The sequence below is a fragment of the Sorex fumeus genome, unplaced genomic scaffold (assembly GCF_029834395.1).
Source record: "Sorex fumeus unplaced genomic scaffold, SorFum_2.1 ptg000083l, whole genome shotgun sequence".
NCBI lineage: Eukaryota > Metazoa > Chordata > Mammalia > Eulipotyphla > Soricidae > Sorex > Sorex fumeus.
The window spans coordinates 12,622,227-12,635,567 of record NW_026606140.1 but is presented as its reverse complement, the minus strand read 5'-3'; the positions used below and the strand labels follow the sequence as shown (position 1 = coordinate 12,635,567).

Here is a 13,341-nt window from a genome sequence, read left to right as displayed (position 1 = left end):
ACAGAGCACTGTAGGGAGACTGCCAGTGCTCAAGGGGCAAATGGGTGCGTGAGGGGGACTCTCGCGAGGGGCGCACATGGCTGGAGGCGGGAGAGGGTCAGGGGGCCCCCGACAGGGAGTAGGACATGGCCATCAGAGCTGGGCACAAGTTCCTGGGGTGCCACAGACAGTTGGGCCACCTCCCCCAGACCCGAAACTTCTGATCTGGAAGAATGGGCCACGTATAGGGCTTCTTCGGGGGGGGGGGGGTGGGGAGGAAGTATGAAAACGTGCATTTCTAGCAAGTTCCCAGGTGAGGGTCTGGTGACCAAGCACGGGTTTGTTGAACACGGGGATGGCAGGAAAATATTTCAGCATTGCCGGGGGTGGCCTGGGGGGCACCGTGACATGGTCACCCCGTGTGGATCTCATCACGGGAATGAGTGTTTTCCCAGGAAAGGGGAGAGAGATGCGTAAGAGAGAAATGTAAGTTGATAGGTCTTTGCACAGGGGTCTGTGTGTGTGTGTGTGTGTGTGTGTGTGTGTGTGTGCGCGCACACGTGCGTCGGGGGGCCCAGAGGAATTTCTAGGGTTTGCCGAAATACACAACCACTGGGCTACAAATATGACACTCAATTCTAATAAACCTGCAACTTACAGTGGTGCACGGAATCCTTGAGAACTTATCAACGGAGTCCCAACCACCCCACCTGCCTTCCAGGTGATTCTGCAGTGATCGAAAGGGGAGAAGTGACCCCCCCACCAGCCTGCCCACAGGTAGCAAACACTCTAGAGGGATGCGGTAAGCCTGCATTTGAGCCCCGAAGATCTACAGGTTCGCGTCCCCAGACACTGAATCCCAGGGGACGCCTATGGCCAAGGAAACTTTAGCTGTCCCTTGAAAAGGCCCATTAGCCTGGATGGCACAGAAGTGTCCTGCTGCGGTCACAGTTATCCTCGGGAGTAGGGGCTGCACTGCAGAAGGACCGTGTGCGCCAACAAAAGTAGAGCCAGTAGAGCCAGGCCACACTCGTGCTGAGGGGCATGAGGAAGCGGCCCTGGCTAAGACGGACTCCACGCTCAGACAGTAAGTTGTCGCTCCTTTGTGACCCCAGCTCCAGGAAACTGAAGCGAGGAGAACCTGAAGGCTGGGCCCTTCTTGCTTGCCAGCTCTGATGCGGGGAGCCTGGGAGAGCCCCACTTTGGGAAGTACCGAGCTGTTCCAGGCCATTTGCAGAGAACCAAAGACCTGCTTCACGCCGGAAGGATGCTTCAAGACGCATGGGTACCTGCCTGATCATTTTCCAGGGAAACTGAGGCCAAGGACGCGCTGCCGCTGGCCAGCAGGTGCAAGGCACTTTCATTCAACTGTACCGGCTTTCAATTTCCCTCCCGAGATTTGGAAGATGCTCGATTCTGCCGCCTTTCCATAACCTCAGAACGACCCAATCCTGACAAGACTGAGTAATCCTGTTGCTAAAACTGCACCTGTGGCCACAGACCTGTGGGTACCGGCTGGTTATTTCTCGTTCCCCAAGAGCCCGGCACGCGGCATTACCAGGGAGCTAGTTCTAGAGATACAAGTTGACTTCGATGATAATTACTAGGCAACTGGCTAGAACACGCCATCGTGAATGTCTCCAGAATATGTCAGGTAATTATCTGGTCTTATGTTCCCCGTAAAATCAATCCAGGATCCAAAAACGGTTCCCGTTGGTTGGCCCCCTCCCAGCCATCCACCTCCCGCCAGCCAACTGTGCGAACGCGAGTGATTAATCCAATTACTCAAATGTTGAACGTTGGAGAAGAAACCCGGCTGGCCACAAGTGGAGGGTGCTCCACAGGAGTGGGGTGCACCAGGGCCACTCCCCCGAGATAACGACATAATGACACCCTCATAGGGGATAAATGCCACTTCTCTGGGCCTCATCCGGCTTCTTCACATAAAATATCCAAACACTTCAGAGACCAATTACATGTCCCAGTGCAGCAGCGTCTTTATGGAGGCACCAGGAGAACGGCAGCGCTATTTGTGAAATTTGTGGGCGGTTATTGCACGGGGGGCCGGCGGGGGGCCTTGAGTTCCCCACGCATAGAAAAGACGCGGGTTGCAGCTGGCCTGTGGGCTGAGTGGCTTGTTTCCATGAAGAGCAGCCAAGTTCCCAGATGCGGCCGGCTGAATCCGACCACTTCCCCAAGTCAGAAGGACAGTACGGCAAGGGGGCCGGGGGTCCTGAGGGCCAAGCCAGTGTCGGTGGAGGATTTCAAATGTCTGCTTTGGCAGGCATGAAGATGAGGGGGTAGGGGGCCAGAGCTGCAGGACAGCGGGGAGAGCATTTGCCTTGTAAGTGGCTGATCCGGGTTCAATCCCCGGCAACCCATATGGTCCCCCAAGCACCACCAGGAGTAATTCCTGAGAGCAGAGGCAGGAGGAACCCCTGAGCATCGCTAGTGTGACCCAAACAAGCAAAAAAAGAAAAAAGAAAAGAAAAGGAAAGAAAGAAAGAAAGAAAGAAAGAAAGGAAGGAAGGAAGGAAGGAAGGGGCTGGAGCGATATACAGCAGGTAGGGCATTTGCCTTGCACGTGGCCAACTGGGTTCGATTCCCAGCATCCCATAGAGTCCCTCAAGCACCATCGGAAGTAATTCCTGAGTGTAGAGCCAGGAGTAACCCCTGTGCAACACTGGGTGTGACACACAAAAGAAAAAGAAACAGAAAGAAATGGAAGGGAGGGAGGGAGGAAGGGAGGAAGGAAGGAAGGAAGGAAGGAAGGAAGGAAGGAAGGAGGTAGGGGTGGCGGAGAACGAAGGTGAGGAACTGGGCAGAGAGACTGCGGGGCAGCAGATTGGAGGAAGCATGGGAAGGGGTCAGAGTGGGCGAGAGACCGACATCTCCCACTGCCCTGCCCGCCCACCCCGTGGGGAATGAAGGCAGATGACCCAGGGCAGGTAGGAGCAACAGGAGGGGCAACAGGCTGCGAGAGGGGACCCCCCCAACCCCCAGTGGGTCCTCTGTGTCTGCGTCCTTGTTCTGACAGAGCAAATATCCCCGCCCAGAAGGTGTTTCTCCATGACCCGCTTCGGCCCACGGAGGCTGGCAGTGTCCCACTGGGAGGTGAGATGCAGACGAGATGCCACACGAGGGCCCTGGGAACCAGTCGGGTTTCAGGTGAGGGGCCGAGCAGGCACACGAAGGAGGGCACAAGCCCACGAAGCCCCCCAACCACTCCACCTGAATGTTAACCAGCAGACGTGAGTCTGCCCAGCCCCCAAGCGCCCCGCCAGCTGGACACACAAGCATCCAAGGACGCAGCTACCCAGCCCGGCCCAGAGAGGACCACAGTCACGGGACAGAGAAACGGAAATGCTCTGGGCGGGTCTGTGACTCAACAAGACCAGTGTATTGGGTGCACTCACCCAATCAGGACAGACCAGGGCCCCAAACAGGATCAGATGGATTACGGGGGGGTCACCCCTTCAGGGCAGAGCTAAAGTCCCGATTTTCACTCTGGTTTCAGGAGGGTCCTCTCAGCTTTCCACTCGCACTTTACCATTCACCCACTAGGTTCCAGGCGGGCCAGCATCTGCCTCGTCCATGGGGGTGGACAGAAGCCGCTTCCTTCCACACACCAGGTCTCAGAACAGACTCAGGAGGCTCTGCAGCCCCAGGGAAGAAAAGGGGGCCACAACAGGGGGCCCTGATGCCCATAGCTCCTGTGCTCGCACCAGCATTGCTGGCCTGTGTCCAGTGTGGCAAGGAGAAGCCTCCTGATTGGCGATTGGCACCAGGCCATGAAAAAATGTACCAAAGGAGCATCTCCCAGCTGCCCGGCTGGAGCTGCCTAAGATGTTTCTCCCTGCCCCACAGGATACTAGAAAAGCAGCAACTGCGGGTGGCCCTTGGGGCCTTTCCAGGCAAACCATGCGACTAACCACTGAGCTTCCTCCCTGGCCCCCAGGCTAAAGTATCTAAAGGATCCACAGACAAGTCCTACAAATGAGCCTTGGCAGCCTGCAAGACCACCAGAGTCATATCCACCAGCACTTTAGGTGAGGGTTGGCAGTCAAGGAGCCAGGGGCCAGGTCTTGCCCATCACCTGGCTTTAGAGACGAGGTGCCAGGAGCAGCCCGGGAGTGACACCTGTGGCTGCGAGCACCCTCGGGCAGCAGGGCTGAGTCCATGCCAAGCTGAATGGCCGCGAAGCTAAATATCTCTCCCACCAGCGCTTTAGGGGAAAATCTGACCCACCTCCTTCCTTCCACTGGCAGAACCCGGAGGGAAGTGGAGACCCCGTTTCTCTTGAGTCCCTGTTCTGCCCCACCCCAGGGATGGAGCTTGGAAAGCGATTTTCTGGATTCCTAACATCGTAAGCCACGTTAGCCATTAAAGGCAGAGTCAGAGACACCACGTGGACCCTGCTGGGGGGCTCGGCCGGGGGTGCTGAAGGGAAGGGGGCAGGGGGCAGAGGACAGGGGGCAGGAGGCGGGCACCGACCTGGTGATGATGGCCAGGTGGGGCGGGCTCATGCAGGCGCCCATGAAGAGCACCACGTTCTCGTGCCGCGTCTGCCGGTACGCCATCACCTCGCGCTTGAAGGCCTTCAGCTGCTCCTCATTGTCCCGCTCGATGTCGATGAGCCGGATGGCCACCTCCCCGTGCCAGCGGCCGTGGTACACCTGCCCGAAGCGGCCCTTGCCGATGAGCTCGCCCACCTCCAGCTGCTCGAAGGGGATGTCCCACTCCTGCAGGAAGATGCTGGTCTGGCTGGCCTTGCGCGGGAAGCTGCGCGCTGACAGCAGGGACAGGTTCATCTCCTCGAAGTCGTCCTCCGACTCCTCCGCCTCCTCGTGGCCCTCTTCGTTCTGCGGCGGGGGGAGCAGCGGACAGAGCTCAGCGTGGACCCTGACATGGCTCCCGCTGCCTGCCTGCGAGGCCTGGAGATGGGTGGGTTCACTCGGGGCAGCCCTCCGAGCTCAGTTCTGTTGCTTGTGTGCATGCATACACCCCCACACACTCATGTACACATAGGCACACACACATACTCACATGCACTCACACACACAGGCACACACAGTACTCACATGTACTCACACACACACATGCACTCACACGTGCACTCATATACACAGGCACACACCCACTCATATACACTCATGCATGGGCATGAACACGCACGCACACGCGCATGGATTCACACATGCACGCATACACATAGGCTCACACAATCACATGCACTCGTGTACTCACATGCACGCGTACTCTCACACATGCACTCACATAGGCACACACATGTACTCATATGCACTCATGTATGCACACACTTACGCACACATACACTTACACACATGCAGTCACGCATGCACTCGTGTGTGTACTCACACACAGGCACTCTGGGACCTGTCAGGAACAGTCCAGAGCAGGCAGAGACAGTGGTCTGACCGGGCAGGCACATTCAGCCAAGAGCCATCTTCCGGAACCCCGCCAGCCCTTTTCAACGAACCACATCAAACCAACGATTCCAGAGGGGAAATGATTCTCCCTGGAAATAAGGACTAGCGTGGCCAAGCCAAGGGTCTGAACCCCACGGTTCTCTCCTCAGCCTCTTCATTTAAATTCCTCCAGCAGCTGAGGTGCGTGGAAAGCAGCCGCAGGAATTCCCAGCACCCCACCAAATGCCGGGTGTCGGTGGTCCCCACCTCCCTGGCAGCAGGACACCCCCCCCCCCGCCAAGGAGCTGCGGGGGCCCCCAGGCTGAGCTTTCTACTAGGAGGGAGAGTCTTGCTCCAGCTCCCCAGAACCGCCAGCTGTAGGTGCTTGGCAGGTAACGGGCCATTAGGCCTGGCCAGGAGGGGCCCTGCCTGGCAACCAGCACCGAGAGAGACCATCTATCAAACAGGGCCAGCACCCCCGGGCGTCCCCAGGCAGTTGGAAAAAGTTGCCTCCCCTCCCGCCCCACCCCCCTACCTCTGACGTGGGCTCCACTTCAATTTGAAGTAATGGATTTCCTTCCAAGCTTGAAAGAAAGAAAGAGAAAAAGGTGACCTGTGGGCCACAGTGGGAACCCTGAGCTGACACTGCCCATGTCTGGGCTAATTCGGACTCCCTGGCAGAAAGCAGGGCGCGGGGACGTTGTTTTGAACAGATGTTCCGGGCTGCTCGGCCCGTGTTTCATGATTTGCGTTGGTCTCCCTGACTAATAGGTTCTTCATCAGCCTGGCCTAAACGCCACATGTCAGTGTTCACTGGGGAAGGACAGATCAGCTTTCAAAGGACACGTCTGTGGGGTCGGAAGCAACCAGGACCCCCACGTTGGCTCATCAGCTCATCCACTTCTTCCCAGGTTCCCGGGTCAGTGCCAGACCCTGAGTGGGTGACTGAGCTGCAGCTGTCGGGCTTCTAACCAGGACGCTTACACTTCTACAGAAGAGAGGCGAGATAAAAGGGACAAAGGGCAGGAGCAGTGGGGAGCCATGGAAATGCTCGGAAGAGGGACTGCTGGATGCGTCTGGAAGTTCCGTGTCTCAGTTGGTCCTTGCTAATCACACTGAACTGCTGCTATGTGCGCATGACTGGAAGACTCGTGTGTGTGTGTGTGTGTGTGCGTGCATGCCTCTCTGTGTGCGTGTGCGTGTGCATGTGTATGCACATGTGTATATGTGTGCATGTGTGCATGTCTGCATATGAGTGCATGTATGTGTGCGTGTGTGCGTGTGTGCATGTGTGCGAGTGCACACATGTGTGCACGTGTGTATATGTGTGCATGTATGCATGTGTATGTGTGCATGCATGCATATATGTGTGTGCGTGCATGCATGTGTGCACAGGTGTGTGTGTGCATGTGTATGCATGTGTGTGCATGTGTGTGTGTGTTGTGTGATCCAGGAGCTTCCCTTGTGTCTGCAGCATGAGAACATGCTGACAGGGCTTTGTATAAGGACAAAGCCTGTATAGGACACCCTGTAGGGATGCTAGGCTGTGTTCTGTGTGCCTGCGAGTTGAGCTGAGAGAGAGAGAGAGAGAGAGAGAGAGAGAGAGAGAGAGAGAGAGAGAGTTGGGCGGCATCCACAGATGATGGTGTGATGGGTACGGGAGGGAGGGGAGAGTTGGGGTGGACAGGGTGCCATGGGGGCCGAGGGGCTGTGTGTGTCACAGAGGTGATTGGGGGGGCGCTGCACCTTCCCGGAGCACAGTGGCATGTGGTGGCTGATCTAGAAACAGCAGAGCAGCAACCGGAGGAGGGCGGAATCACCAGGTACGTCTGCTCCCTTCCTGTCTCCTTGGGGCGGGGGTCCGGGAAGGAGGGGGCTGCCTGATCCTGACCCTCAGACCCCCAGACGCCGCAGCTCCTGCGGACGGGCTCCTCCCCGAGCCAGCGGGGCTGAGCGCCTGCAAGGACCTGGGGTGGGGGCAAGCTGCCGAGTGTGAGGCTTGTCACTGTCTCCGCCAATTATTTATAGCGCAGCCTGGGGAGGAAATCGAATCGCAGAGTGACAGTTGATCTGGGGGACTGTGCCCTCCCTGGCCCCCAGCTCATGCCGACCCTCTGCCTGCCTGCAGGCCAGCTCACAGCCCGAGGCCCTTGGCCGATTCCTTTCAGGAGCAGCGAGTGGCCGTCACCCTCTGCACATGAAAGCAGCTGGCAGGCAGTGGCCGCAGGCTCTTTGGCTCTGGCAGTCAGTTAATAACCCGCTCAGCTCACACGGACTGTGCGCTTGGTGTCCTAGCAGCCGAGTGACCGGGGGCCACTGTCAGCACCCACTCCCCCGGCAAGCGACTGTCCCTTCTTTAACGTAGAAAGGACAGGGACTAAGGTGCTTGCATGCGGCCACCACACGTGGCCTGCTGAGCACCACGGGGAGTGACCCCCAAGCACTGGGCCCTGAGCACCACCAGGTGTGGCCCCCAAACAAACAAGGATGAAACCATCAAGGGAGCTGGGATAAAAAGCAAACAGGCAAGTATGAAGGTGGCCACTCCCCCTCCCCCTTCATCACAATGGGGAGACTGATGCAGGTGATTTGGCTCTAGGCATGAAAGGCCACCTGGCAGGAGAGACTGTGTCCTAAAGACCCCCCCTAAAGGGGCAAAGGGTTGCCCCCCACCCCAAAGATGTTCACTGTGGTGCTGTTTGCAGCAGCGAAGATCCAGGCTGGAAGATCCAGCCCCAGGGGATGGTTCGGGACATTTTCTACATGGATCTGACATTTCACAGTCATTATAACTGAGGTCTGTGACGCATCCGAGACATGTGAGGAATGCTTCTCCAGGAGGGGATCACAGACCCGGCGGCCTGAGACCAAGGACGTGGTGTGTGGGTCACGCACAAAAACACCAGGAATCAAAGACAGTTACATCTTGAGAGCGTGCGCGCGGGCCTCCACCTTCCTCCACGGAGGGGCCCAGGCACCGGAACATGAGCTCATGCCCATGCCGGCATAAACCAGAAGTCAGCACACAGGCTCTGGACAGGGCCAGACAGTGAGCAATTCAGACTCCACGGCCCAGACGACGGTCTCCGTGGCAACCACTGGACTCGAAGAGTGTCATCAGAAAGTCGCCCAAGACTGTTGTCAACACACAGACGTGGCTGCCTTCCAATAAAACTTTATATATATAAAAGGGAAGCATGGCATGGCTGCCTTCCAAAAAATGATATATATTTTAAAAAAAAAAGCCCAGGCAGCAACAAGGGGGATTTGTGCCAAAAGCTGTGATCAGCTGAGCACAACAAACTGATATAAACCCAAATGACACTTTTTAAGAGCAGGGCAACAACCTGAAATGTGTGTCCTGTTCTTAAGCGCTTGCACTGTTGTCATTTCCACTTACAAGCCAGCTCGGGGTCCTGAGGACATGCTGCCACTCGGAATCCCCTCTCAAGGGCGGGGCAGAGCTGATGGAGGGTGGTAGGTGGTACCCAGAGGGCCCTCTACCTGGCCTGTCACCCCCCACCTTTAAGCCGACTCCTTCCAGTGTCTCTTTGTTCCCTCGGGTGTCTTCTTCTCCCCACCCCCCACTTCCCAGCACAGAGGAAACAAGGGGTGACCCCGGTCCATCGACTTACATTGGGTTGGAGGTCACCGGATGCAGGATGACCTGGGGTGCCCGCGTGGGCGTCTCGGGCACTGGCACCACATCTGTGTCAGAGAGGAGACAGTCAGGGACGTGGCCCCCCTCAGCCCAGAGCCTGGGAGACGCGGGCATCTCAGAACCATTTGTCCCTCTGTGGCCCCCTTGCCTTCCACCACCAGCTCTGGGACTAGCAGTCCCACCACACTCTGGGACAGGACCCCCGGGCTGCCTGGAGAGTGGCTGAACCCACCCCGACCACCAGCCTGGTCGGGCCCCCCTTCCTCTGAGCAAGGGGGCTTCCTACCGCTCTAGCCCCAGCTCCAGGCCCAGACACTCTCTCCCCTCCCTCAACCCTTGGATTCCTCCTCCCTGCCTGCTCAGGCCTGTAGTGGAGCCTCCCGGACTCTCTTCTCTCCGTCCATGATGACATCTAGGGAGTCTCCTGGGGTCTGACGATTCCCTTCCCCACCCTGACTATTCCAGCAGCTTCCATGCCCCAGGGCGCGGGACCCACCTGGGAAGATGAACTGTTGCTTGTACTTGTAGTAGTGAGATGCTGCAGAGAGAAGGACACAGAGTGAGCCACACCCCGGCCGGGCACCCACAGCCCACCCTTGTGGGCCTCCAGGTGACCAAAGATACACCCCCCCTGAAACTGCTGGACTGAAAAATGTGTCTCAAGAAAGCACAGGCCTAAACCCTCAAGCTAAACTCTCCCCAAGAACAGGATCTCGCCCCGAGGCACGGCCAGTGTTACCCTTTTGGTTCAGTGTCAGGCCCCCAAGGGCCAAGGGACAGCCAAGCAGTATCAGTTTTCCCTCCTGTTACCCAGTGGTGAGGGCAAGAGTGTAGGGACAGGCCCCTAGGGTGCCGTCAGGTGTGGTCACGATGGGGCCTCTCTCTCTGGTGCAGCCCGCCTGCACGTGGGCACAGCCGAAGGATGTGAAATCCCCAAAGATATGGCCAGAGGACCAGTGTCCCTGCAGCCTTGCTCAGCACAGGGCAGGGAATGGACCCGAGAAAGTACAAGGGCCGGGCAGACACAGAGAACATGGGCTAGAGGACACTGTTCTGTGGTGAAAGGATGGAAACCTGGCCACTGGCAGCAATCTGATGGGCAGGAGAGGACACGTCCAGGAAGGAAGTCAAACGGAGATGGACATGGAGCCCCCCGTCCCCACCCCAAGCAAACCAAAACCCATCACAGCAACAGAAGGGACCGCTGGTGGCTGGAGCAGCAGTGGGGGAAGAGGGACCAGACAGAGTCCTCCAGAGGCATAAAGGGAGAAGGGAAGTAAGTCTCGGGGCGCCGCGTTCAACAAGGGGCCCAGAGCCAGCAACCGGCTCACATATTTGAAGGTCAATGAGAAAAGCCAAGTTCTCCTCTCTTGGGAAGAACAATGGTGACCTTGCGAAGTCAGGGAGAGCAACACGACTTTACGGCGACCATTTTGCAATGTGGACGGCTACCAAAACACCACGAAGTTCCCCTTCAGCGGAGCCAATGTTCCGTGTCAGTGATATCGCAGTAAAGCTAGAGAAAGCCTTGAGGCGCAGCCTGTCTTTTCTAGGTCTCCTGGACTGACTGCAGGAAATTGCGTTCGTCTTCTTGTTGCTGCTACAACAGAACTGCTTCCGAGGGCCACGAGATGGATCCTCGGGCCTTCGGGAGGTCAGAGAGAGCTTGTGCCCGTTGCGGAAAGGGCTGAGCGAACTCAAGGTGTCTTTGGGGTAGCTGCCTCCCTACGGACTGTCTCTGACCCTTATGCCTTCCTCTATGAGGAGCCAACTCTGGCAAAACAAACGATCTTTCTAGAAAGCCCCCCAGACAGCAGGACCTGGTTATCTATCTCCAAGAACCAGGATTCTGCCTCCCACCAGCAAGGATCGATCAGTACACTGAAGGAAAGGCTGACACAAAAGGAACGTCCCCCCATTTCCACTGCTTCTCCTAAGGGGCTGCTGCTCCAGATTTCTCTGAGGACCTCTGAGGTCCTGGAATCTGCCTCAGGCCTGGGATCTGGGATCGCAGGGTCCCTGGGATCTGTCTCAGCCCTGGGATCTGAAACAGGGAATGTGAATGGGGAGCAGGTCCCCCAGAGCTCTGCACCGAGCACAGGAGAGGCGCAGGGGTGGGCTGAGTCGGGTGTCTGAGGGAGTGACTCTTCTGGAAATGCCTGGGAGTCATGCTAGAGCTGGGACTGGGAACACTGTGCTAGCCTGGGAGGCCAGGCCAGGAGTCTGGAAGACGATCCATCCTGAAACCCTGGCTCTCACTGCAGCCACCTGTAGAAGTCTCTAGAATCAATGCCCACAGGCATAGACTGTACCTAAAATGAAGTGAATAGGCTCACTCCACGGGGACCGAGATCCCTGCCACATAGAGTCTCTGTCCTGCTCCGCAGATGCATCTTGTCACTGTCTGAAGGTCTGTGACTCCCTACGCCGAGTAGATCCATGGGTGCCTCCTTGAACATCACGGTCCGCTTGGAATCTGCGTCACATCTCGCCCCGGGGCAGGCGCTGCGTTTCAGGGACATGCCACGTGTGTGCAGGAAGTCAGGCTATGGCACAGGTTCTAGGACTGTGGACTAGGACAGGTTCTGGAAAGCCAGGAGTTCTGTGCTGCTCGCTTACAGTCAAATTCCCTTTGCTTGGCCGCCGGGAGCTGAGCCGGCACATCTCCCAGGCGTGCCTAGATTTGCTGCAATAAGACAGCCAACGGTTTTCTAAGATCTCTGCACTAATAGACCAGAGGGAGCGATAATGAAGAGATAATCGATCGAGTTGAGGCTGAGCTGGCTGTGCTGGAGAAGGGGGGCGATTCTTAACCTCCCTCGGGATGGAAAGCCCTGGTATCTTGCCATCCCCCGGCAGGGTCTTTTGCAATGGCAGGTAAACGGGGGAGCGTGTGGATCAAGTTTGTTGAATGAACACACTCTCCTCTCATACAGCCGTTCAAAATATCCCAGGTGCAGGAATTTTTTTTTTTGTCTTTTTGGGTCACACCAGTGATGCTCAGGGGTTACTCCTGGCTCTGCACTCAGGAATGACTCCTGGTGGTGCTCGGGGGACCCTCTGGGATGCCAGGGATCGAACTGGGGTCAGCAGCATTCAAGGCTAATGCTTGACCTGCTTGTACTATCGCTCCGGCCCCAGTGGAGGCATTTTCTTTTTTCCTTTTTGGGTCACACCCAGCATTGCAAGGGGTTACTCCTGGCTCATGCACTCAGAAATTACTCCTGGTGGTGCTCGAGGGACCCTATGGAATGCGGGGAATCGAACCCGGGTCAGCCCTGTGCAAGGCAAATACCCTACCCTCTGTGCTATCGCTCCAGCCCCAGTGGAGGCATTTTTTATTCTGGAAAAGGAGGTTCCCAGGCTGGGCAGCGACCTTATTCAAAACCACGGTGTGAAAATTCCAGAATGAACCCCCTGTGGAGATCTTGCTTCTGTTTCATGCCCCTCAGTTTCTCGCCAGCCAGCCACCTAAGTGCACTGCGTCAGTAGCACGTGGGGTTCAAGTTAGAGCAGGAAACCCAGCCGAGGTGCCCAGGAGGCTTAGCTGATCCCTGGCCTGGCAGCAACAGCTGGGGCGAGCGATCTGGTGCCGTCTGGGCAGAGGGCGGGCGAGGCGGGCGCTGTCCTGGGAAGGGAGCTGCGGGACGCACCCCCTCCGCCCTACCCAGCCGCTCACGTGCAAACCTCGAGACACTGTGTCTCCTGACGTGACAGAGGGACTTGGCTGAGGGGACGCGGTCCCCCAGCCTGAGACGCAGTCCCCACGGGGTCCTTACAGGGCGGAGTGGGAGGATGGGCACAGAGATGGGGCATCACTAGAAGCCGGGCAGAGGCAAGGCAGTATCAGTCCCCAGAACCTCCTGGAAAGCCAGCCCTGCTGACACCTTTATTTTTAGCCCAGTGATACGGGCTTGGGCCTTCTGCCCTTCATCCGATAATGCTTTGGTGCTGTTTTAGGACGTGAAGACAAAATGTGTTACTGCAGCACCAGGCAGCGTGTATAGGAAAAGTCTGGTTGGAAGTCCCAGCCCCACAGGGGGTATCTAATTGGTGTCCACCCCATGGGGGCGTGTCTGCTTGGTGTCCCACCCCCACAGGGGCTTTCTGATTGGTGCCCAACCCATGGGGGCGTGTCTGCTTGGTGTCCCACTCCCACAGGGGCTTTCTGATTGGTGCCCAACCCCTGGGGGTGTGTCTGCTTGGTGTCCCACCCCCACAGGGGCTTTCTGATTGGTGCCCAACCCCTGGGGGCGTGTCTGCTTGGTGTCC

At 57.4% G+C, this 13,341-nt stretch overlaps 1 protein-coding gene across 1 annotated transcript in view; it reads right to left on the bottom strand.

Moving 5' to 3' along the window:
- Positions 1-13,341, bottom strand: part of KSR2 (kinase suppressor of ras 2) — a 334,988-nt gene that overhangs the window by 35,954 nt on the left and 285,693 nt on the right. Inside the window, exons 11-14 of the mRNA XM_056131018.1 lie at positions 9,566-9,607; positions 9,044-9,116; positions 5,944-5,992; positions 4,474-4,841 (exon numbers count right to left, since the gene is read on the bottom strand). Coding sequence (XP_055986993.1) covers positions 4,474-4,841; positions 5,944-5,992; positions 9,044-9,116; positions 9,566-9,607 — 532 coding nt within the window. The remainder of the gene's footprint in view (positions 1-4,473; positions 4,842-5,943; positions 5,993-9,043; positions 9,117-9,565; positions 9,608-13,341) is intronic.